The sequence below is a fragment of the Petromyzon marinus genome, chromosome 25 (assembly GCF_048934315.1).
Source record: "Petromyzon marinus isolate PM22_M1 ecotype Great Lakes invasive population chromosome 25, UKy_Petmar_22M1.pri1.0, whole genome shotgun sequence".
Lineage (NCBI taxonomy): Eukaryota > Metazoa > Chordata > Hyperoartia > Petromyzontiformes > Petromyzontidae > Petromyzon > Petromyzon marinus.
This window is the reverse complement of record NC_133691.1, coordinates 3,385,128-3,411,946: the sequence shown is the minus strand read 5'-3', so window position 1 is coordinate 3,411,946 and position 26,819 is coordinate 3,385,128. Positions and strand designations below refer to the sequence as shown.

At 43.4% G+C, this 26,819-nt stretch overlaps 1 protein-coding gene across 1 annotated transcript; it reads left to right on the top strand.

Moving 5' to 3' along the window:
- The first annotated feature begins 3,445 nt into the window (after positions 1 to 3,445).
- SLC9A8 (solute carrier family 9 member A8) lies at positions 3,446 to 26,816 on the top strand. Its single transcript, XM_032960696.2, has 16 exons — positions 3,446 to 4,099; positions 7,351 to 7,529; positions 9,740 to 9,820; positions 10,333 to 10,391; positions 10,512 to 10,595; positions 10,895 to 10,996; positions 11,121 to 11,155; positions 11,265 to 11,408; positions 12,474 to 12,612; positions 13,357 to 13,462; positions 13,871 to 13,987; positions 14,815 to 14,897; positions 15,340 to 15,451; positions 17,406 to 17,629; positions 20,862 to 21,005; positions 23,443 to 26,816. The coding sequence occupies exons 1-16, from the start codon at positions 3,615 to 3,617 to the stop codon at positions 23,548 to 23,550; spliced, it is 2,202 nt and encodes a 733-aa protein (XP_032816587.1). The 5' UTR covers positions 3,446 to 3,614; the 3' UTR covers positions 23,551 to 26,816.
- Positions 26,817 to 26,819: the final 3 nt, after the last annotated feature.

Genomic DNA, 26,819 nt, shown 5'->3' with positions numbered 1-26,819 from the left:
ACTAAACCGAAAGTATTCAATCGTACACCGTGACGCCCCCCCCCACCCTCCAAAAAGCGGGGCCCGGGGCGGTCGCCCGGATTCGCCGTACCGTCGGGACGGCTCTGCTTAGCCACATGAAAACTAGGATTTGTCTAATGCAAAAGTGACATGGACCATTCGCTTGCCAGCGGGTACTTTACAAATTTGGCAACAACACACAGTGAGCCCGCTCTTGCGCATGACGTCAAGGGGATATTTAACGTCCGATGTAGTGTTTTATGTTTGATGTGGCCGCACTAATGACCGGGTCGGCCGCTGGATTCGAACCGCACCCCCACCCGCCCCCCGGCAACAAGAGGCGAACTCGCATTCTGTACCTCTAAGCCATGTCACCGCAGAAGATTGTACTACTGTAATATCACTGCATGGTTTTATATTCGATTTTACATTATGTTGACCATCTTAGTGCAACAGTTTTAATGAAAGCACGACTGATTTATGATTTTTTTAAAAAGAATAAACGGTTTATTACAACCGTTTGACATTAAAACTTTTGGGGGAAAGAAATCACAATTTTTACTTTTTAACCATTATTTGGTTTTAAATCAACACTTTATTGTTCAGTCGGTTTCCTGTACATAGTCGCACATATAAAGTACCATTGGCGTTTTAGCAGCACGCCAAGGCTCTGCTGAAGCAATTATGTGTATTGACAATATTGTCAACCCCTTTCAACTTTGCGATCATATTTAATCCATCATTTCTATTATTTTAAATCCTGAATATGAAGGCACTCAATATCCCATTCCTCATTATTATAAATTACTCCAGCTGACTTACAGCGAACTGCATCTGCAAAGGCTTGGGAAACCTTTCATCCAACAGTGGGCTGATCATGGCTTCATGATGCACACCTACAGCTGTGTATGTAATATGCTTTCTATACAACATCGAGAAACACTAATAATTATTTTGATGACCCTGGAAGGGTGATGGGTCTAGGAGGCATTTTCAATTACAACATCATGAATGGGAGGCATAATGTCTTAACAGCTGAACTAGATCACAGTCGTCTTAACGTTAATCGTATCAGGCTCAACCCATCCCATCTAAATCTCTCAGGACAAGAGTCAATGAAATAAAAAATAACATTCCTTAGTGCAGGGAAGTCAATAATGGTTTTGTGCTAAAATATACTAATCCTGGCCATAGGAATGTGGGATTCCATTACTGGTCAAGCAGGGTAGCAAAAAGGCTTTTAGAGGCCCAGGGCAAAATGCCCTTTCTGAGGCCCCTCTGATCTAAGACCTAAGACAAAGCACTTGCCCAACACCTCCCTGTGGCCTTGAGATCAAAGCGACCAATATAAGGCACAATGCTTTTTTGTTTTTGGTACTCCCCACCACTTATAACATAATGTCATAATCATTCCTCCACGTACAATAGTCTTCTCTCCTGATGGCTCTACACCTGGTCATCATATAATCCCTACAGTTAACATACCATGCACTATTACAGTGCATGTCAAATCACTGCATGTTTATATCTGGATATAGGTAAATTAAGTAAAACTGATTGAACAATCATGTATAACTAAGCTGACCTCATCAACTGCACATACTAGAGAAGCCGGCTTAATAACCGATGACTAAAACCAAAAGTCAAACCCAAGATCTCAGCAGTGCCATCCCAGTGCTCTGTCAGTCAATTGTAACCTGACTTCACAATTATTATGATTTTTCAAGTCATTGGTCCCCCTGGTAGTAACCCTGACACAGGGCTTGAACCCAAGATCTGTGATACTGGCTCAGTGCCCTGACGTGGTCATTAAGAAACTTGGTCATTATGAAGACTCTAAAATCAGAGGGACCCTGGCCCACAGCCCGTGCTAGCCCAGGGGATAGTCATTATTTTCCAAACATTGCAATTATGAAGTTGGCAAAGCCCTTATGAGCCACCTGACAGAGATACACCTAACACTAGGATTTAAAACCAGATTCTAGGCAGTTCTGGCTCACTGCTCTGACACGGCCACTATCAACTTAACATGTCCATTATATCTTGACTTAAAGCTTTTGTGACTGCAGGAATTCATATTCTTTGGGTCTTTCGGTAAAGTCACTTAGATAGATAGGTTCAAAGAAAATAACAAAAAACTTCGACGTTTCGATCGCAACACAAGTGATCTGTGATAAACTGAGCACCTTTTCCTGAAGACGACTGCTTGTGTTGCGATTGAAACGTCGTAGTTTTTTGGTATTTTCTTTGAACCTATCTACGTAACTTTACCGAAAGACCCAAAGAATATGTCCATTATAATCCACGTGATACAGCGAGAAATCCAGAGTTAAGACTGCAACTAAGATCTCAGCAATGCCGGCTCATTAATCTTAACACAACCATTATGAACCTGACATGGGTATTATGATCCCCGCAAAAACAGTGAAATATCCAAACTAAGTAGGGCTCGAACCTAGATCCGCAGCGGTGCTGGAATAGCGTGCCGATATTTTCATTTTGAACCCGTACCTGTCAACCCACACGGTTTACCCGTATTCTTGTACAGGGAAATTTAGTGTTCAGGTCTATACAGCAAGGCCGTAATTATATTCTAATATGCTAAAAATGCCCCCACCAATACATTGCTATAAAATAATTTTAAAAAATTTGCGATGCTATGTAAATAAAAACAACAATTTGCTCAACCTTGGCCACAATATCTGGACTTGTCTTCATATAACAATGCATAGATATCTGTTTATATGATTGTGGTTATGGTTGTACTTTATTAATCCCTAATCTCTGCCATTACATACAATGAAACAAGAAAAGGTAAAAAAGAAAAAAACAGAGCAATGTAATACAATACACTCTTAGACATTATTGTTAAAAATAAAAAGTCCATCCCATGTGTTAGTGATTTTTTTATATTTTAGGCAGGAAGTAGCAGGAAATGAGTTTTCACATTGAGATTTTTTTTCTGGGGGGGACCCCCCAGACCCTCTGGAAGATTTGGTCCCCCCCAATGTTGACTCCATGGCCACGGCCTTGCTATACAGCGTAAAGCCGTTTCAATACGGGCAAAATATATATTTGTTTGTGTTTCTCCCTTGTGATGGGACTTTGCAGGATGAACGTTGATATGTATAAGGGCAAGGGGTGACCAATACGGTCTGAATTGGTTTGTGATAAGCTGAGCACTGATAAGGGGCCCGTGTGAAAATTATACTGAGGTCTCAATTTCAGGCTCCTAACAGTGGCGGGCTCAGTACAGTACCCCAACATGGCCATTTCCAACCTCACATGGCCATTATGAACTCCTGATCAATGCTACACCTTTCCCACCAAACGCATTCATTCATTCAATGCAGTGCTGGGACGAGAGAGTGGGATAGGGGGGGGTGCGAATGTGTGGGGACTTGGGGCGGGGCTGGGGGGCGGAGCTAGGGGGCGGGGCTGATCCTCCATCTCCCGTCGTGCAGTGCGCGGCGCACAGCCCGCCTGGGAAGTCGAGTTCCGTAAACATCGACAACTCCCGGCGTGGAACGAATTAAACACAAACAACGAAATCAACAACAAAACCCAACAACAACAACGTCTCCGTCGTCACGATACAGCCGCTCGCCACACCCATGCCTCGCGTCGCCCGCACCACGCGCTGGGTCGCGGTGGCCGCCCTCGTCGCGCTCGCGCTGGGCGCTTCGCAGGGTCCGGCAGGCCGCGACGCGGACGGCGGGGCCGGCGACGAGGTGCAGGCCACAGCTCGCGCCGGGTCAGTGGCGGCCGACGATGAGGGCGGCGGCGTCGAGCCACAGCCGCAGCAGCAGCTGAGCAGGTCGGACCTGCGTAGAGTGGAGGTGGGGAAAGAGGATGACGTGGCGCCGGCGGGGTCAGCCGAGGTCAAGGGTGGTAAGGGCAGCGAGGCCAAGGTCGGGGCGCAGGGTCACCTCGTCAGGCCTGACCTCGGCGCGGTGGAACTGGATTCCGGAGGAGATGAGCTCAAGCCGCCACCGCCGCCACTGACGGATGTGGAGCATGGGGACCGGCAGGTTGCCGGGGGTGCCAGAGGGAGCGAGGAGGGGGAGGACAAGGAGGAGATTGAGCTCCAGAGAGAACGGTAATAACACGCAGAACGGCAATAGTAGCACTGCACTCGTACGATGATTTACCGTGCTTCGGATTATAAGACGTTTGCTGAAAGTAAGACGCACCAGAAACGTGTGCCAGATGTCTGTGTATCATACCTGTCAAACGCTTATCGGTGCCTACCTTAAAACAGACGAATTCGGACCTTATTGATCACCCTGTGCCTTTATAAATCTCAACGTTCATCCTACAAAGTCTCATCAAAAGGGAGAAACAAACAAATAGACAAAACATTTTGCCCGTATTTAAACGGCTGTACGTCGTATGGACCTGAAAACTCAATTTGACTTTACAAGAATACGGGTAAGCTGTATGGGTTTACAGGTATAGTGTATGTATGTTGCACTTCTTTTCCACCGTACGTAGCCAACCGTGCTAATTGGAGATGTACAAAGCTGGTCAAACATCGAATGATAAGACGCACCATTACGTTTGCGTGACGTATTTTATTATAATCCGGGGAATACGGAATTTAGCCACGAAAGCCTCTCCGAGTCTCGACATCCTTTTATCACGAGGTTCCTGCTAAATTTCAATGGTTGGTCAATTCCATTAACGTGTGGCAGGAAACTCGAGAACCAGGGAAAAAGCCACAACACATTGCGAATGAAGATACATAATTTATTTGCTCAGGAAATAACACATAGCAACAAAAAACATGGTGAATGCCACGTTGACATTTTTTAGACCCTGAGTGAGAGTCTACATTTGTTGCTTAAGTACGTGTAATAAAAGATAATTATGCATCTGTAATGCCAGCTCCCTTTCTTATGCTTTCACTTGAGACGATTTATTGAAAAGTACAGTCACCGATCATATGATAAATGTTATGTCATCTCTCTCTCAGATAAGTCAATAGTCCCTATGGTTTACCCTCGTGCAGTAAATGAAGTTGCATCAGTCGGCAGCTGCTGACAAAACAAATGTACTTTAGCCTCAACGTAAAGTTTATCATGATAATTAAAAATGACTGTATAACATAACTGGGAGTGGGGGGTAGCAGTGGTGCATTGCGCGACCTCCATTCCATGATTAGCCATGACCATCACCAGTAGAGAGAGATGTCTGATCCGGTCCTGGGCCCCCATTCCTACCCCCCCTTCTTCAACCCACACAAACCAACGTGGTGAAGTAGTCAAACGAGGCCAACGATCAACACGTCGTGGGGAGGTCTTTATCGAGCAATGAATTGAAATTATTGTCATTATAAATGCTCACTAGAAAGTGCAACTTCATTAACTAAGTGAATACCGCACTCAATTGTATTAAAAGTAATTTGACATGGTGGAAAGATGTTAATAATAACGAGAATAATAATGTGCGCCGTTTGCTTCGCAGTGGATGGTAAACATCCCGTGACGTAATTCAGAAAGCATTGGCCACTGTACTTCAAGCTTTAACTTTGACACGTTCGAAAGTGACTCACAAATTACGAATGGATGCATAGCAATCGTCACCCCATACTGGCAGACTCATACCCTCGGTCACGCTTGCAAAAGAGACTATCGGGGAATCTTTTGATTTAAAGCTTTCGTGACTGCAGTACTTCATATTCTTATCTCTTTCGGTAAAGTCACGTTGAAGGGAAACAATAAAATAATAAAATATTATTGCTTTATATATATTTTATTGTTTCCCTTCAACGTGACTTTACCGAAAGAGCTAAGAATATATCGTGGAATCGTCAAGTTGTCGCGTAGTTAAATAAAATAAACTTCAGGACTTCCCCACTCCCCTCCCCTTGATATCCATTCTTTCTTTTATGTGTATTCCCTCACTAGCTGCTTGCATTTAATGGACTAACCCGGTGAAGATGGAATATGGTATTGCAAAATTTGGTTCAGTTTAAATGTGTACATTGCAATGATTTAGATAAATGTTCAAGTAAAAGGTGCCTGTACATCAGAAAACAATTGCACCAAGTTTCCAAGAAGTACAACAGCGGCTCACTCCACAGCACAGCGAAGCAAATAATTTCACGTGGAAAGGAAGCATTGCCAGAAACATTCAGTGGTAGTTATTGATCATTCATAGTTCACATTTTGCATCGGTAGGAGGGCACGCTTTCCCAAAGCCACGGGTCTCTTTTAACACTCTTGTTTATGTAGTCTTAAACATTCACTTCCTGGCATTCAATAGCTTCAACAGCAGTATAACGTTTTGACAATGGGAGCCTTCTAGGTGGTTGTGGAATCTTTACAATCATCCAGCACCACTGATATCCTGTTTGAATTTAGGCAACCTCCCATGGTTAAACCGGGTCTCAGATGTAATGAGTTTATTGTTTTAGTCCAACCACAAACATAGCTACAGAACATCTCCAAGACATTAAATCGATATTTACTTAATTTAACTAAATTCTAACCCTCAGAATTCAAAATATGTTTTCCATGCAACAATCATCTGTCCCTCTCTTTAGCAGGGCATGTGGGAAATTGTACCCACCTAGTGTGTGAATAAATACGTGACTTGCTGTGATCTTAAAATAAGTTCTTAAAATGTTGCTTCCACAGGCCGTTTTCCAACACAATGTGTACTGCTCAGTAAGAGTTCCAACCAATATACTCCGTCACATAACACGGTAGATGCGTTCCTGATAAGCGACAGCGCATTGTGCGAGGAATTACTGTATATTCATTATGGGAATTAGCTCAGTCGCGCAGCTCAAAAAAAGTATTCGATTGTTGATCACTCAGAAACCATGTTATAATGGGCAAGTTGTGTTCTAAAGGAGTTCTCGAATGAAATAACTGCATTATATACGCGTTATATAATGCATTATATACGTGTTGTATAATGCATTATATACACGTTGTGTGAACACGCATTAAACGAGGCCTTACCGGAATGACATCACAATTCGATTGCATCGTGGTTACGAGATGTTAACTACCTCTCCTGGTCATACAGGTCATGGATTCAATTCCGCCTCTGACACCTATATATTTGGAGTTTGCATGTTCTCCCCGTGGTCGCCTGTATTTTTCTCCGGGTCCTTCGGTTTTTCCCTCCACATTTAGAAACATGCATTTAGAGTATTTGACTGCTGTAAATTTCCATTTAATAAGCCACTTCATTGGGCTATCACTTGTGGCCAGGTCGCTTCTGAAAAAGAGCTATGTAGCTCAGTGGACCTTTCCTGGTAAAATAAAAATTGTTTAGTTTAGGATTAAAAAGGAAAACTTATGAACAATAACAATGTGTCGTTTTACATTTTTCGAGGTTTGTAAATGAGACCGAGGCAAACAGAAACAGGACCGTGGAGCCACCGAGCACCACCACTCAGCCACCTCCAGCTCCAACCCCTCCAAAGCCCATCCTGCCGGTGCAGACCGGGGAGCAGGCGCAGCGTGAGGAGCAGTCCAGCGGGATGACCATCTTCTTCATATTGCTCGTGCTCGGTGGGTTCACCTCTGCCATGTGGGATCATGCAGAAAGCAAATTATGAGTTTTAAGTGGAGGAAATGGAAAGGCATGGTTGTTTTTTATCACTTTTTTGGGGGTGGTGGTGGTGAACGGTTGTGCAGTGGGTACAGCACTGTGCTATATAACCAGTCACCACATTTTTGATACCTGTCAACAGCTAACATTTGTGGCGAATGAGATCTCAAATAGCCATGATCAAAGCAAATGCATGTGTAGCATTGTATTTGATCACGAGACAACAGGGACACATATAGACACTAATACACTTGCAGACAAAACAGAGACAAAGATTCCCATATAGCCTTTAACTGACTATTAGGGCAAGTGCTACCTGCTGTTTTCACTCCTTTAAAGGAGGAATGGACGAGATCCACTCTGCTTCTGAACAGACAATTGAGTGGATAACAAATCTAAAATTACATCTTTAATCTGCTGCTATTAATCAGGAATATTTTTGCTGTTTTTTTTCCCATGGATTTTCTGTTTGCACAGTCACAGTCACTTAAAGATGTTTTTCTTGTTCGTGTTTTAGTTTTTTTTGTTTTTGTGGTTGCACCCGATTTAAGAGCCGAATGGCTCACAGGGCTATACCAAAATAAACTGAAACTGAAAACTGAAACTGAAATGCGAGGAGCCACTGCTGTCAGAAAGCACTTATGAAAGCTGGCACGGGACACAAAGGGGTTGGTGGCCAACACCATGGCCAGCCGACTCTGTCTGCCCAGTGGCGATGTTTACACACCACACCAGGTCCTCATTTAAGGCTGAGTCGACCTAGGCGAGGCCCAGGACCAATTCAAATATTCATCACTGGTGTTGGCCGTGAGCAGGAATTGAAGTTGGGTCGCCGGGTTCGTAGTGCGGCATGCTAACCGCTCCACCACCGCTCCCCACAATTGCAGAGACACGGAGATGCACACACCGATACACAAAGACAGAGAGACACACAAACACGAAGGCACACACAAAGACAAGGAGACACACACAGACACGTGTCTCCGTGTTTGTGTGTGTGTCTTTGTTGTTCATAAGGGGATATGAAGATGGACACATGTCTTTGAAGCACCACCTATTTGCACTTGGATGCAAATAAATGGTGCTGCAAAGATCCCTGCTGCACTTAAAGGACTCCTATTACACATTATTTTTCACGTATAGAGGTGTCGCTTGGCAAATTAATCCTATTAACCATGGGTTATCCACAAATCTTCCCCCTGTTGATAAGAGTGAAATCGCTGATAACCTCGCAGATAATCGTATCTGTGATATTGGTCACCCATATCACCGCAGATATTAGGAGTTGTCATGTACATGTATGCACTCATGTCAGTGTATTTATTTGTAAAATGTAAGCCCTTGCTCTGGGAGTACCTGGTGCACGCCTTGGGCAGGTCGCAAGGTGACCTATGGACCCCAATTGAAATACGACTATGCTGACTGCAGGGTAATTGGATATTTTCCCTAGGGAGAGTTCAATGCAGTGTGCCAGCTTGCCTTATTCACTGTGCTCGCTGACACAGTAGAACTTAATGAACCCCCTTGCCAATCACCGGGTGAGGCCACTTAATCCCCTGAATGCACTACAGCTAAGCCACACTTGTTGACCTTATTGGTATTTTCTAATAAATAAAAAATGTCACGCAATAAGGTCTGGGTTCTTTAATCCAGAGTCATGAAACCCTCTTTAGTTACCATTCATAAAAATATGATTTTATAATGTTACTATGGTAACAACTATTTCACCACTGTTCTGAGATAATACTAATGCTATTTTGTAACGTGCACAATTGTGATTAAACTGCAAATGGGTAAAGTGTGAAATTAGAAAAGAATAGAGCATGTCAGAAACCACTGCCTGATGAAAGCACCTGCAATGTGCCTGACCTTATTAGATTGCAGAAGCTAAACAGGGCTGGGCCTGGATAGGGTGACCATCATGCATGAAGCAGGTGTCATGGCTGCAGCAGTTAAGTTGTCAGCAGAGAGCAGTGCAGCAAAATCCGTTGTTGTGCTCTACTATACACCAACTTATATGCTCCCTGCCTTTAACCCGCACTCACCAGCGTCATAACAAAAGGTAAAATAACTGCCTCAACCAGCACGGCATGGGTAGGCCCTCTTTCATCAGCGGATTGACAGAAGGGCTGTGCGTTTATGTGTGAAAACCACCGGTTGTTTTTTTCAGCTCTTTGCATCGTCCTGGTGCGTCTGCTCATTAAATTCAAGTTGCACTTCCTGCCTGAGAGCGTGGCTGTTGTCTTTCTGGGTAAGTGCACAAACGTTGGTGAACACTGCATTTAATGTGCACGCGGCCTTGTCTCGTAAAGGATGTTTCTGAGTAATAATTTAGCTGATGGACTTTTTTATGATTGGACAAATTATGAAATTCAAAATAAATTAGGTATCTCAGCGCGGTTCCCACTGACATGCCAAAAATAACATCCCATTTAGTTTTGCAACTTCATTTGGACAAAGTCCAGCTCTGAGAATTTAAGAATATTGGCTTGAGTATCATTCAACAAACATTACTGTAATGTGAGAGGATGAGTGGGAAAGTGCTGCCCTCTATTTTGTGGATCAGAGGTTGCTTGAAGGGATTTCAGAGGCAGCTCAGAGATATAGACATCTGTTCGCCTTTGATGAACATAAAACAAATTAATATTTCCTTTCATGACTTGACAGTGAATGCACATTTAAGATAGAATTTGGAAATAAAATACAGATTACAAAAAATAGCAAAACATATGCTGCCATTTTTGTGGGTTCTGTGTGTTTCAGGTATTGTTGTTGGAGCCTTCATTAGAATTGTGGAAAAATACAAACTGGCCAACTGGAAGGTGGGTGTTTGTGTATTTTTGTTCATTCATGGTTTTAAAAGTGCAAGATCTGTTCTCCAACTTATCATACCCATGTCGTGTGTAATAAATGTGGGTTTCCCCCCCCCCCCTCAAATCTAGGAAGAGGAAATGTTTCGGCCAAACATGTTTTTCCTTATCCTCCTACCACCCATCATATTTGAGTCTGGATACTCCTTACACAAGGTTCGTGTTCATTTGAAGGTCAAGCTTTACACATAAAATCCAATATCCGTGTTTAAATCTGTCAGCCTCAGCAGAGGTGTCAATGGCTTAAAGTAAAAGCATAGAGTACATTGAATCACTGCTAATATGCCATTAGTCAATTAATTGATTTCACCACTTAGAAAATGTATTCTTAAAAATTACAAAAATTCCAGGGCTTAGTTGATTTTCATGTATTAATGCTCTCATACATACATCAATGTGTGTTACATATTTAGATTTACCGCATGTGACTGAACTGTATTTACAATATCCTGCAGGGAAACTTCTTTCAGAATATCGGCTCCATCGCTGTGTTTGCTGTATTTGGAACTGCCTTATCGGCTGCAGCAGTCGGAGGAGGAATATACATTCTGGGACAGGTGTGTTTTGTAATAAAAACTATTATAAGGCTGGCAATAAAAAAAGTTTCATGTTGACGCGAGCTAATTGGTGATTAAAATGCAATTTTCATTGTTTAAATGCTTCCTCCTTCTATGTTTTTAGGCAGATGTAATTTACAAGTTGACTATGATGGACAGGTAAGTGCGAGTGAATGCATCCACACTCTCACATTGATTTTCCTTGCCCCTTTTTTTAAATCACTCACCCACCGCTCATCCACTGAATGTGACCTTGGGAATTCTGCAGCTTTGCCTTCGGCTCAATGATTTCTGCCGTCGATCCTGTGGCCACGATCGCTATATTCAACGCGCTCAGCATTGACCCCGTGCTCAACATGTTGGTGTTTGGCGAAAGCATTCTCAACGATGCCGTCGCCATCGTGTTGACCAAGTGAGCCTTCGCCCCACCGCTTCACACACGTCAGTTGCGTTCGTACCCACGCCACATTAAATTGGTCTTGCGAGATGTTGACTACCTTTCCTGGTATACAGGTCGTAGGTTCGATCCTGACCCTGATGCCTGTTGTATATTTGTAGTTTGCATGATCTCGCCGTGATCGCGTGGATTTTCCCTGGGTCCTCCGATTTTTCCCTCCACCTTTAGAAACATGCATTTTGAGTATTTGTCACCTATAAATTTCCACATGATAAACCTCTTCATTGAGTTATCATTTGTGGCCAAGTCTCTTTTGAAGAAGAGCTATATAGCTCAGTGGGCCTTACCCAGTAAAATAAAAGTAGTTTTATAGTTTAGTTTATGAATTTGTAGAGACAAGGTGGAGTTCAGCAGATATATTTCCCCATAATGCTCCACAACAACGTGTTTGTATTTTTATTATACTTGCTGACCCAGGAAAGCTACACTGATTCTCAAGACTCTTTTTCAGAAAGGCCCTACCAAGTGTGTTGCACTAAAGAGGCGATGTTGCTATGTTTAATCCCAATTGAGTAACTTGGGATGCCAATTACATTATGTTTTTAGCTATGGGACCAAACCGGAGAACCTGGAGAAAACCCATACAGAACAGGGGAACAACATTCATACTCCACACAGAAAAGCACCCAAATCGGGAATAAAACTCAGGCCCTTTGTGCTGTAAACCACATGTGCTACTACTGCACCACTCTGTCATCATATGTATTCTGTTTGTATTGAACAGACCCCCATAGTGGAGATGGAGTGCATTTGCCAATCCCAGAACGTCAAACCCAGTGCAGAATTTGTTTGCTTAAACAAATACTGCTGGCTAATATTTGTCTTTTAAGCCAATAGCCAAGGGACTATAGAATATGAATATGCAGAAACAAAGAACAGAGTTATGCTTATATATACTTAACATGTGTTTATATGACGCCAGATGTCTTGTCATGAGTCTTTGCAAGATATGCATCCGCCCCTTTGTTGTTGTGCTGTGTTTGCATCGCTCCAGTTAATGTTTTTTTGTTTGCATTGCAGCACGGCCGAAGGGCTCACGAGCCCCGATAAGTCGGATGTGAGTGGCTCCCATGCATTCCTGCAGGCGTTCACAAACTTCCTGCAAATGTTCTTTGGTTCAGCAGCGCTGGGAATACTCTTGGCGCTCATCTCCGCTCTCATATCCTTTTATTGCCAACACCGAACGCGTGCGGGCGGTGGTGCCCGGGCGCGGACGGCCAATGCCTGCGAGCAGGAGAGACTTTGGGGATATGTGATTGCGGGAGTGTTTGTTGTCAGCAGAAATTATTCGCAAGTTTGACACCTAGAGCAGCTGACGTGAGGAATTCAATCCCATTCACTGCACCGGAAATGTTTTCGAGGCAAAACGCATTCAACGCAGCGAACATGTTGACCTTGAGAGAGGCCCGGAGTGGCCTTCTGTTCATGAAGTCGTAAATTATGCACTTAAACCAGTCTTTAAAAGATATAAAAATTACAGAATCTCATGTATTGCAGTGTAAGTAATGAAAAATTAGCAGTGTAAGTTATTGGTGCGCTCTCGTCAACCAAAAATCAACATTTTCTCACAACATATTTAATATCTTAATATTTCCAAATTCATTTTAATTGCTTTTCCATTTCAAATGATTATTCACGTGCAAATTACACTGGAATATTTAGTTAATTAATGATTTGCCCATACAGTAATTGAATACAGTATTTTGATGATCGCAATAATTATCCAACAATGTTTAAATGCTCTGATACATGTTCGATTCGCAGGCAGCATTAACTGCCGTTCAATAAACAATGCCAAACAATTGCCACGGCGAACCATTTATCCAGACGCATTTGCATGTCTTCATGTTCATTTAAATTGGTGATTTCAAATCTGTCACATTTGCCTTAGTAAGTTGTTCACCTTTTGAAGCACATTGACCTGAGGATGACCCCTTCACTGGAGTTTGGGATGATGATAATATTTGCATATCTGCCATATGGCCTCTGCGAGGGCCTAAAGCTGTCAGGTACGTGTGATCACACATTGTGCACATATTGCACAGATGCATTCTAATGTGTGCCTTCCACGCAATGTGCATTCGCATTTCATGCTATTATGCACGTGTTTTTTTTTCATAATATTATTTCATAATGTTGCAAACGTGATTGCGTTATGTTTTCGTCCCTCCATATTAACATGCACATTGAAAACACAAAATGTACGCTGCTACGATTTTTATCAATTATTCAAAGGCTAGCGTGTCCTTCACTGATAATGATGTTCAGATGAGTTTGGGCTTTTAGAAGCAAATAATGATCTACTTGTAAATTGATGTTGATTTTAATGGTCAGGCTGAAGTTCTTATTGTGTCTGTGACCTACGTTATACTGTGATGGCTGTGTGACTGGTATGCACGGGCGCCTTTGTTTTTCAGGTATCATGGCAATCCTGTTCACGGGCATCGTGATGTCCCACTACACGCATCACAACCTCTCGCCCATCACGCAGATCAACATGCAGCAAACCCTCCGCACAGTTGCCTTCCTCTGCGGTACGCGAGCACACAGGCATACGCAGCACCCCGGGGGCTGGGAAACCCGGCAGCAGAGCGTGAATCTAGCGGGCAAACAGATTGGATGGGAGGATGAGCAGGGGTGGTGCTTTATTGCGGGAAAGGTTAACATGTTCTCAAGTGTGCAGCTGATCCACATGAGGGTAAAAGCCTTCTGGCGGTTGTATTATTAATATGAGTTATAATGGCCTGCTTGTGTGGTAGGGTATATATGAGAATGTGAAAGTCAATACTGTACTGGCCACATTCATTGATCAATATCAGACATGTTCGTCTGGATTAGGGAATTTAATGCACAGGTCTCTTATTGAGAGCTACATACTAGGTCATTGATGATCACCCCCCCCCCCCCCCCTTAAATCCCAACCAGCATTTTGATGAATTTGTATAGTTCATAGTTGCTGTTGATTCAATAATTGATACTTTTTTTCACTTGTGAATAGTGTAATTTTTTCAGTCTCTGTACATGTAAAAACAATAACGTCATCATAATAATTCGAAAATGATCAAGGCTCCCGTGTATGGTTCAGTCCACACAGCATGAACGTTATAATTTAATTTATTTCATTGATGTACCTATTGGTGCATTCCAGCTGCTTGCTGAAAGCGTCTGCAATATCCTGGGGGTGTGTTCGTTATGGTGCTTTGATGCATCGAGTGGACAGGAAGTTCATGCACACCCGCGTCTTAAAGGATTGTTATTACACTCAGTGGTAAAGGGGCATGGGGACTTATCACTCACCCTGCAGGGGAAGTTGTGCTGTAAACTGTCATGCATTGTGTTTAGTGTCCGCTTTGCTTTGCAGAGACATGCATGTTTGCCTACCTGGGGCTGGCAATCTTCAGCTTCCCGCACAAATTTGAAATCTCCTTTGTCATCTGGTGCATCGTAAGTTCTTTGTTAGATCAAATACATCAAACACGGTTTTACCATGGTACAAAAATAATCTACATTTATATATAACACCTCAAATCTTGTACAAACAAGGACACAACCGTTTAGGATACCTGTACTAAATTCAAGCTAATGTTATGGCACTTAAGTGATGTGTGATAATACATTTTAGCAATTGCACAGCTAAGCACAAATAAACAATACCCAATATCAATCCACCAATGGACATAAGACTCTCCAAAGCCTTGTTGGTCATTTGGATTTTTGACCATTCTTCACCATGCTGGTCAGTTTGTATTGGTGAAGGCAAGAGAGGGCAAAGTGTTAAGATTGCTGTAGGTTAGTTTCTTCTTCACACGTCTGATTGCTAGTTTTATCGATGCAATGTTTTAAATTATATGAGGATATTACCATTACCACTTGTCTCGTTTTGTAGGTGTTGATCCTTGTAGGTCGTGCTATCAACATTTACCCACTGTCCTTCCTGCTCAACTTCTTCAGGGACCACAAAATTACTCCCAAGATGCAGTTCATCATGTGGTTCAGCGGTGAGGCGGCCAATCCTGTCCTGGCCAAATACGGACGCATTAACCTGCAAAGTGCAGTCTCCAACTCTTTTGCACTCCATCTCTCTGGCCTCTCTTCATCATGTGCTGTGAAGAAGGGTCATTGCCTAAAAGGTCACAACTATTATAACGCCAAAACCTGGCCCATCGCGGCTGGGGTTACGTTTTTTCAAATAGCGCAGTCATCAAATCCGTGATCCATAAACTCAAAGGCATATGGGAAAACTAGGTTTTGGTTCAATGTTCATCATCATGAACAATGAATGATGATGACGGAATGTGTACTTTTCCCGCGGGAGCAACATCATCGCGTGCCGTGCAGTTCGGCTACATTACGTTATGGTGCGTTAAGGAATCTCACTGTCATCCGCGAATGATTGAACCACAGTGGTGCAATCGGTGAACTTTATACCTGAATAAGTTTGGTATGGAATGGTCAAATCCGCAATGGGAAAACCCGCGATGAGCAAGGTTTTGGTGTTTATTTTTCCTTTTAAGGCACTGTTGTTGACGGATGTGTTGAGTTTTATTGTTATTTGTGCTTTTACACCACTGACAAATATCAGGTGTTTTGTCGTTTGCATGTTCGTGCTCCTGCTTTTGTTGAAGGTTCTTTTTTGCTCATTTAGCAATTGGCATTGGTGAATCTAATGTTCATGTTATTATTAAGGTAATGCTGCTATTACTACTCCAATTACTTGCGCTCTTAATGCTATCTTTGCTGACTTGGCAACGTCGTGGATTTAAATTTAACGGCACTAACAGCGGAGAGCCCCTCTCAATTAACTAAGTGCAGAATAAAAAAAAATTCGTGGCTAATTGTGAACGTTCTAATGTAATATAAAATCTGATTGGTCATGGAGTCGAAGGTAATTGTTTGGGGAGTAATGAGAGTTACACGGGAGGGTTTCCAAATTATTCCCCCAAACCCCACAGCTAGAAATAATGAGTTTCATTGTGCACTTTGGTGCATGTGCTGTTGAAAGAAGTGGATAACCTGACATTCACTGCATTCCCTTTCGAACTACTTCTTTTTGGTATTACCTAGGGGTGTAACAAAGCATTGCTTTATAAATTTCATATAGATACTTACGTTCATGATTCATGCATCGTATTTCCTGTGTAAGAAATCAATGTGTTTTTTTTCTTCGTATCTACGTAACTCGCGGTACATCGCCAATGGCAGCCGCTCGGGACCCTATCATTCACAGCAATATTTAAAATAGACAATGATTCTTGATGTGGCCATGTGGCTCGGACGTCAGAGCTTTGAGCTGGCACAGCCGAGATCCTGTAATTAAACTAGGTTCTAATGTGTCGTTAATGGATGGTCTCAGGCCAGTCCCTATTGACCGCATAAGAATAAACATCACACAGAAGTTGGTTCTGCGCTTAATTTGGCTAAATTCCTGCTCTGAGTATTATAGTTTAGAGAGTCGGTGTGTCATGTGACGAACATGCTTTGTATCTGGGCAGGTGGGAAAGTGCTTAAATCATTCTTGAATCAGATCGCGACACTGCATCGCGACGATACATCTAATCACGGGGCCAGGGGGTGGTTGTGGTGGTGATGCATTGTACCACCCATAGTTATCATGATAACAATGATTTATTTTTGATATAGCAGCCAACACGCTGGCTCGTCTCCGAGTGCTTTATATCACATCTCATCGCAAACTTTTGAAAGGACACACCCCCAGTGGCAGCTGTCACTGTGGGCACAAGGTGACTCAGCACCTGGCCTGCAATCGTGCATTAGTCTACCAGTAGGGGGCAGTGATTTATATTTATAACCCCAATTCAGCAATTAACTTGAGAAAACTGAAAAATATCACCAACGTTTTTACTCATTGACACTACAGCTGCTGCTACTGCCATCATTGCTGTCGTCACTGCTGTGCTGTCACCATTTCTGTTCTTGCCGGGGTGTCCGCAGGCCTGCGCGGAGCGATCCCGTACGCGCTGAGCCTGCATTTACAGCTGGAGCCGCTCGAGAAGCGACAGCTCATCGGCACCACCACCATCGTTATCGTGCTCTTCACCATCCTGCTGCTGGGCGGCGCCACCATGCCACTCGTCAAATACATGGACATCGACGAGGCCAGCGCCCGTACCAAGCGCCCGCGCAAGGACATCAGCCTCAGCAAGACTGAGAAGATGGTGCGTACAAAGGGGAGGGGAGGTGGTGGCGGTGGCACGCGCGTGTTTAACGTGACGATTCGCCCCCCCTCCCCACCCGGCGAATCGAAGGATCGTCTTGATTTGCGGCCACGATGCGAGTTGAGACTTGGTTGCATTTCGGTCTCGTTTCAAGTGTCTCGTTTGTTTGCGTTTTTTCTCATTTGTTCTGTCTGGCATGTGCAGTTTTGTAGGCAAATTGTAACACATTGGCATGTGCAAGAAAACAATAATAGCCTGCCGTTTGTTTTCTGGATAAAGTCTTCGCTCACATTATAAGAGTCATGGTGATTGGTCATACCTTACCACGCACTGGTCAGTGGAAACATGAGGGTGGGTGAAAAGCCAGCAAAAATAGAATTATTGATGTTAGCAGTGGTCCAAAATCTAATGTATATCAACCATATATAATTGATATTCTTTTGCATCAATTATTAATTGTAATTACTTGCCGTACTTTAATAATTTCTTACACACAATTTGACACACGTATCGTGAGTATAAAAATAATGTTATCAGTTAATAATGTCGATCCATTGTACACACACACACGCGTGTGGTTCTTCCACTCGGCACAGCCTCGGCCAAAATGAACGTAATGACAATGATGACGTTTGGAGATGAGGCTGATGAAAGGATGAAATATAATGTCTACTTCATTCTCCCCTCAGTGGAGATTGAGAAAGCGAAGCCTGCATTGCCGCCTGTGCTTTACAGTCGGTTCCCAACCTTTCTGGCACCTGGTACAGGTTTCGTGCAAGACAATGTTTTCACGGACCGAGGGAGAGGGGTTCATCATTGGGTCTTTCCCCCTTTTCAAATAAGCTCTCCAGTGACGTTTGTTTTTTTTTTACTCATTTTGGCTACTAGGGGTTAGCTTGTGGGCTTACCAAAACTGTCACTGAGACAAGTGCGCAGTGCGGGAAAGAGGAGTGGATGGAAGTGGTAAATAATAAAATAATGTGCAGGTTCCATGCGCGGATTGACCGCTCTCACCTCCTGCTGTGCGGCCCGGTTCCTAACAGGCCACAGACCGGTAGCGGTCCGTGGCCCGGGGGTTGGGGACCCCTGCTTTACTTAACAGCAGTAACTCATCTGATAAATGACCATTGCCTCTTAGGGATCTTAGTTTGGCTCTTATTGCTGGCAAATTATGCTGAATTGTTAATCCACAAATCATACGGAAATTACAGTTGATAATGACCATTTAATAAGTGCTAAGCATACCATTGTTATTGGCCAATTCACCTTAATGTAGAGCCGAGCTTTAAGTTATTGCACAATCAGTCTATTACTTGAAGCTCTAATGATGATAATTTCCATCTCATTTTGCCTCGCGTGCTAAATGGGCATGGGGACATTTTTAACCCTGGCCAATTACATTAGCCATTATTAAGCACTCCCCTTACATTCACATCGTTTTCAAATCTGGCAAACGTGGACATGCGATGAGTTGCTCTTGCCAATCATCTCATCACCCTTTTGTGGCGAGGGCACTAGGTAATAACGTACATAAATGCCTGGTGATAATAAGACTGATGTGCATCTGCATAACAATTATTTTTTTGTATAGGATTTGAATAGGATAAGTTGCCACGTCTGCTTCGCTAGTTTGCTTTCATGTTCTGAGTTAATGGGGGGTCGTATAATAAATTCACAGATGTCATGCACACAAACAAATATAAACTAAACTAATATATATATACAAATTTCATTCATTAGAACATCATATCAGATGTTTAGTTCATAACAATTGAATGTTGGAGATTCATATTTCTGGATCTATAAATTGTTTTCCGGGCCAACCCGTAAGTAAACGTACAAAAATATTTGTGATTATATTGTAATAGTAGAATTATGCCCTTTGAAATCTTCTGTTTTTCAGAAGAGTCCTGCATTGGGATGTTTGGTCACTTTAATTTATGAGTGTTTAACATGTGGGAGTTAACCAGAGTGCCTAAAAAAACACGTGGTTATAATGATTCATGTCAACTTGTAATGCGTCATACAGATTTCACTCAGATGCGCGAGGAACCACAGACAAGCAGATTCTGGTGCCAAATTTGCCAAATTCCCCTTCAGCTCTGTGGTCCTCTATACATAGAGGTGTTATCAGCCAATTAATGAGTGTTTACATGTAGGAGGAAACCGGAGCACCCGGAGTAATCCTACGCATGCGAAGGGGCAACACACTCTCCCATACAAATGGAACAGATGGAGCTTAGCCCACATTTGCTAAACCACCTTCTGGCAAGCCCCAAGGTATGACATCTAAACGCCCACGGGGAGGGAGTTTCACGATATTTGTGCGATCCTCCAACCATCTCCTGTACAGTTCCTGGATACAGGCATGGACTGCCACTGCTCAGCAAATAGGGGATAATGCTTAAAGTCCGTACAAATATATTAAATGATCCATTGCTGAACTGCTGGCCACCTCACAACAGAAATACCTTTCGTGTGAGCCATCGCTTGCCAACATTGGTCTCTTCATGCACATGGTGCGGCAACGTCAGCACCGCGCTGTGTATCATGTTTTGTTGGTGTCTACAGGGGAGAGATGGTCTCAAATTGATAGTAGAGGTAATTTTTTTGACCAGACCTCACGCCTCTTTGAATGTTTTCTGTGGGATGATTTAGAAGCAGGTCATTCCCCGTCAACGGCCCCAGACAGATCCGAGAACTGAAGGCAAAAATAGGAGCCGAGTGTGCGAAGATCACTCGAGAGATCAGGATAGTGACCTGGGGCACGAGTCGGCCAGTATATAGCGATGTACAACCCTAATTGAGTGGTTTTGTGGATAGTTTTCTAATTTGTAAAATTTGGACCCAGATGCTGACACACAAAGGGTTAGAGTCACAGATGTCAAAGGACCTTTTCACGTCCACTTAAGGCAGACGTAGTATTACTGTTATTACACCAGCAGTATTAATCAGGGCGGCTGCTGGAATCGAACCATGAACCTCTGCACCAAGCGGCAAGTGACCCGAGTCATCAAAATGGCAAAGCAAAACAAAAAAGTACAACAATGATTGTGGACATGTATGATCAATGTGGACACGGTTCCAGCATAACTTAATGCACAGACATCGGATATAAAACCCGGATTTTGCACACCCTGCATTCAGGGGTGTGCCAAATGTAGTTGTTTTGTCATGTGCGCACGAGAGGCCCCTGACGGCCTTCACACGTGCCGCCGTGTTCCCTGGATAGGGCAACACAGTGGAGACGGAGCACCTGTCGGAGCTGACGGAGGAGGAATACGAGGCCACCTACGTGAAGCCCAACCTCAAGGGCTTCCTGTGGCTCGACGCCAAATACCTGATCCCCTTCTTCACACGGCGCATCACGAAGGAGGTGCGCCACCCGGCCTTGCATCCCGTCCACGGACACATGCACGCAAAAAAAAACCGATCCCCCCCCCTCCTTGAGCCTTTTTATGGACTGTTGGGGAAAGTGCCTTTACCGTGCACTTCTGAAGGCCAACATGGTGCATAAAAGGGGGTGTTGTGACCGACATCAGTGTTGATGCTCGCACGCTGCACTAGGCGCTCATATAAGGCTGAGTCATAGGGGAGGCCCACGACCAGTTAAGATCTTCACCAATGATGTTAGCCCTTACCAGGAATTGAACTCAGGACCGCTGAGTTCGTAGCGCAATGGACTGACCACTCCACTCAGACATACATGAGCACGCACACACACATGCAGAGCTCTTAGATTACATGCTCTGGAGGTGGCCAGGTGGGTCATAGGTCAGAAAACTGATCTGGCATCATTGAGATTCTGGGCTTAAATCGGTGTTTCAGTTATCACTGATGAAACAGGTCTTAAAGCATAGAAAGTTGATGGTCCCATTCTGGTCACCATTGAGTGCACACGCGAAAAAATATTAACAAAGAAATAGTTTTCATGTAATTTAGTTAAAAAATGTGGTTTGATTGCCGTTTGATTAAAATGTCTCGTTAGCAATGCATACGGGGAATAGCGTCCCTTAGTTTATGAATAAACGAGGACACTTCAAAGGTTCTCAGAAGTATTTCTTGAATAACTCCACTCTTGATCTCAACCACTATAATCTTATATAAAATTATGTAATTGTTGTAAAGCGCCTTGGAATAAGGCGCTTTATATAAATATGGATAAAATAAGATTACCTTCTGCAGGCCATTTTAAAAAAATGGAGTGATGCACTGATCACTTTTCAAGAATTCCAGGTGGAAATTTCTTCCTCCTACACAACTCGATGCTGTTCACACACACGGTAAAACTGGGTAAAGAGACAAATAAGCCAACATTTAAATAAAGTGTACCCAAATTTTGATTTAAAGCTTTCGTGACTGCAGTAATTCATATTCTTAGTTCTTTTGGTAAAGTCACGTTGAAGGGAAACAACAAAACAATAAAATATATATAAAACAATAAAAATTCTCACGACGTTTCGACCATAACACAAACGGTCGTCAAACCAACACACCTGAAGACGACCGTTTGTGTTATGGTCGAAACGTCGTGAGAATTTTTATTGTTTTATATATATTTTATTGTTTTGTTGTTTCCCTTCAACGTGACTTTACCGAAAGAACTAAGATTATAAAAAGTGTACCCACTCGGGACATCTGGCCGGATTGACGTCTCTATATGACAAAACACATTGCAGCTGCAGTTTTCGGCAATGTTAGTGATAGAAACCTCGGCATGTTATCACCAAAAATCTCAAGGAACATTCATGAACGTATGAATACGACTAATTGTTTCTCAAACATTTCACTTACTATCATATTTTCAAACATACAGTTTTTAATACTTAGTTACAGCAATAATATCATTTTGGTTTTTATACCAAAGTGTGAACCTAATGATAGCAGAACCATCCTATGGTTTAAACTTGGATTTGGAGCTTGATTTGGAGCTTTCGTGTTCAAAATAATTTAAAACAACTGGTAATGGGAAATGTGCACAATGACAACTGTTGTACTGCTGCGAGTTTAATTATTTAAAAATGTATATTAATGTTTAGCCTGCTTCTGGGCAGAGGGATTGTGCAGGGCTCAGGCTTAAATATAAGCTTAACTTGGCATTTGCTGGAGTCAGGAATGGATGAGATGAGTTCTAGGTATGTATTGTATGTATTTTGAACTTGTTTCGCACCGTACTTAGCCAACTGTGCTAATCGGAGGCACGGGGGAAGGACAACACACTAAACACTAAAAGCAGTTCTAAAGAAATCTAGATATAAAGCAATCGTATCTGAAAGCGAGAAATACAGTAGCCGTCTTTGTTCGATGGTTAGCCAAAAGCCGCTGTGAGGATGACCGGAGTTTGTGTGATGGTTTATGCTCCTTGAGTTCAGCATGTTCAGCGTGTCTTTTGAGCTTGACACAATTGTTCCAAGTCTTAAGACACGTTAGGGACATCGGTGTATACACTGTGGCTTGATGGTGTCATCTCTCTCTCAAGGTGGCTTTGTCTTAGCGGAGCAGTGTGTTTGTTGCACACGTGTGAGGCGTAGGGAGCGGTAGCGCAGTGGTTAGCATGCTGCGCTACAAACCCAGCGACACCAATTCGATTCCCCCCCACGGCCAACACCGGTGACGATTGTCTGAACCGGTCCTAGGCCTCCCCTGGGTCCACTCAGCCTCAAATAAGTACCCGGTGTGGTTTGTAAACATCGCCACTCGGCAGACATAGGCGTGTGCCGTGCCGGCCTTCATAGGCACTACTCGCTAACAACAGCACTTGCCCCAACAGTCTGTGAAAGGCTATACGGGTGATCTTTGTGTCTTTTCAACAGGACCTACGCAACGGCAGGATACAAATGCGCTCGCTCACCAACAAGTGGTACGCTGAGGTGCGGCAAGGACCGTCGGGATCGGAGGACGAGGAGCACGAGCTTTTGTGACAGCGCCGTGGACATGTTAGCACACACTCGCACGCACTCGCACATGCTCAAAGACAAAGATCCCCCATGTAGCCTTAAAAGACTGTTGGGGCAAGTGCTGTTAGCAAGCACCTATGATGGCTGGAACGGCACACGAGGGGGTGTGGCAAACACGATGCGCGACCGCCTTTGTCTCCCCAGTGACAATGTTTTTACACACCGCACCAGGTACTCAATTGAGGCCGAGTCAACATAGGGGAGGCCCAGGACCAGTTGAGATCATCGTGACTGGTGTTGGCCCTGAGCGGGAAACGAATTACGGTCCCTAGGTTTCTAGCGCAGCGTGCTGACCGCTATGGTCGCCCTTCCCATACACACAAAGACAAAGCTCCCCTGTATAGCCATACACACACGCACGCTCACAAGCACACACTCACGCTCACAAGCACACACTCACTGGCTCGTCTCGTTTCCTTTAAATCATCTCCGTCGTCTCTCTTCTTAAGAATGGGTCCAAACGCACTTTATGCGTGAAGGTATGTTGACGTAACTGCTGGATAGGCCTAGGGGATTGTTTTAAGTCTCTTCTAAAAAAAAGGCGTTATTGTTTTAGTTTTATGTGCAATGGTAATGTTTGTAATGAGAGGTGGCCCTATGGAAGGTGCTTGGTCGTGATGTTAATTTGTGATTCCTAGCATCTGGCTCGGTTGCGCTCATCGTTAGGAAAATCTCCGCCCTCTCCTTTCACTTTCTGCCCTCAAACTCCAGGTTCATGCTCTGATCTTTACCCGTCTGGACTACTACAATTGTCTTCTTCTTGGTGCCCCTGCCTATGCTCTCATTCCCCTCGAACAAACTCAAAAATGCTTCCGTGCGGGTTATAATCTCCCATTTAATTGTCACACTTGGTTTCTCCTTTGACTCCACTGGCTTCCCGTTTACACCACTGCCTTTTCAAATACCTCGCACTCGTCTTTAAATCTCTGCATGGCCTTGCCCCACCTCATCTTGCCTCTCATCTCTGTCCATGCCTCCTCTCCTCTTCGTTCCTAATCTCTCTGTCTCTCCTCACTGTACCACATCACATTTTCAATTTATCTTCCTCCATATCCCCTCCACTGGAATAAACTTCCCCTGTACATTAAGCAGGCCCCCTCCTTAACCTCCTTTAATTTCCCCCTCAAAGCTCCACCTCTTCTCCATTGCTCATTCCCCTCCTCTTCCCTCCCTTCGCCCCTCCACTCATTCACGTCCCTCCCCCTGGCCCTTTCGTGATCCCTCAGTACCCTCTATCGTGATCACTCGTTCTCGCCCCCCCCCCCCGCCACCTAAATCACTCTATTTTCTGATCGCTTTTTAAATTGCTTTAAGCGCCTTGAGCTAAGGCGCTCTATAAATATAAACTAAAATTAGATAAAATAAACCGTCCCCTCCTCGGGCCTTGAAATGCAGGCCCTGACTGCAACCCTATTCTGTGCAATGGTCATCGAACACATCGTGTTAAGGTAGAGCATGTAGGACAGTTGCACGGCATGAAGTAAACTTCTTTATTGAGGTTTCCTTTAAGAGTTAGGGTGGTTGCAGTATGCGAGAACCTTGCAATAGAATGGTACTTGCGAAGCAGGCCTAAGGCTTTTAGTTGTCGTGTGTGTTACGTTTTAATAAAAGTGAGGGAGCGCTTCATTAACGAGAGTGAGTGGACCGCGGTGTGCGCGACGATTTGTGTCACTGTGAAACGAGCAATACTGGTATAAGAAAAAGAGGGCTACATTTGTATATTGCTAAAGAAAAAAACGTTGCCAAAGTGTCCATTTTCAAGTGTTAACATTTTTCGGCATCTGTATTCACAGCTTTCCCTATTTTTGGGAATAATGACGTTTAATTTGACTGCATCCAGTCGGGGTTTTTACCTTGTATTTTTAACTAATGTGGTTACTGGTGGTTTTATTGATTTTTTTCTCTTTTATTTAACAAGGATAGGCAAGGAAATGGGGTATATTGATGTGATAACTGTTAGACTTAGTATAGAGCATGATACGGGGTAATTGAACAGCATACAGGGGATGGGATGCCACGGTGGCGAGATGTTAACTACCTCGCCTGGTATACATGAGTGGGTTCGATCCCAACCTTGACGCCTATATACATTTTCACAAGATAAGCTACTTCGTTGAGCTTTTATTTGTGGCCAAGTCGCTTCTGAAAAAAGAGCTAAACAGCTCAGTGGGCCTTACCTTGGTAAAATAAATTGTATAAAAAATTGTATAAAAAATACAAATGTGAAGCAACTTTACGTCTTTGACACCATTCAAACGTTTCACCCTTGCCTCGGTCAAGTTCCACACTTTTCAGACTTCTTGGATCCAGGCACTCACAAGGTCACATGGTTGCACTTCTGCCTTGCTATTCCCCTACTGATAAATGATTGCCTAGTGTAGAAAAGAGGGCATGGATTTAGATACAGCCACAATGTCCTCAAGTCGTGGCTTAAGTGGATAACAAGATCGACAACCTCAATATCGTATGCAACAGGCGTTAAGAAAGTGAGCCAGAACGTACTCAGAGGTTTACTGAGAGCAGTGTGGAACCACGTGGTTGGTTTAATGGGTCCAGGAAGTTTATTATTAGGGCATGCAACCTCCCCCCCCACAATGATTTAACAAATGGCCACAATTCGTGGCTACAATTTAATATTCTGTTTACCGTCTCGGTTGTGCGGTTTTATTTTCATTCGCCTAAAAGTAATGACATTTAATCTCCATACAGTTTGCATTGCGCATCAATGATAACTTGAGACGCACGCATGTGATGCGAGTGTAAGGATCGATCTTAACCATTGAATGATGGATGCGTCGTGACATACGTATTGGAATGGGTGTGATGCGGTTTGAGATTGCTGATTTCATTTGTTTGTTTGGCCAATGTAGGGTGAAACATCTCCGGGACACCATTTATAATTGTTTTTACAGAGGTTGTTAACTTTGCCATTTGAGACTGAAATGTTGACGGTGGTTAGAATTGAGCTGCTATGATTTTATTGCTTTGATTGGCGCTGTTTGCGGCAGCAGCAGCAGCAGCACTTTTGACACGATCTGCAGGGCGTGTTGGCAGCGATGAATGTTTTTATTGAAGTGTGACTGAAAAATTATACAAAATAGAGCACATAAACTTTTAATACACGAGCGTTGTTGACACTGTTCTCGGCATTTATTTATGGGGTTTAACGTGGATTTTGTGTATACGAAGTTGCTTATTTTGAAGAAAATAAAGAGTCTATTCATTGGAAACAG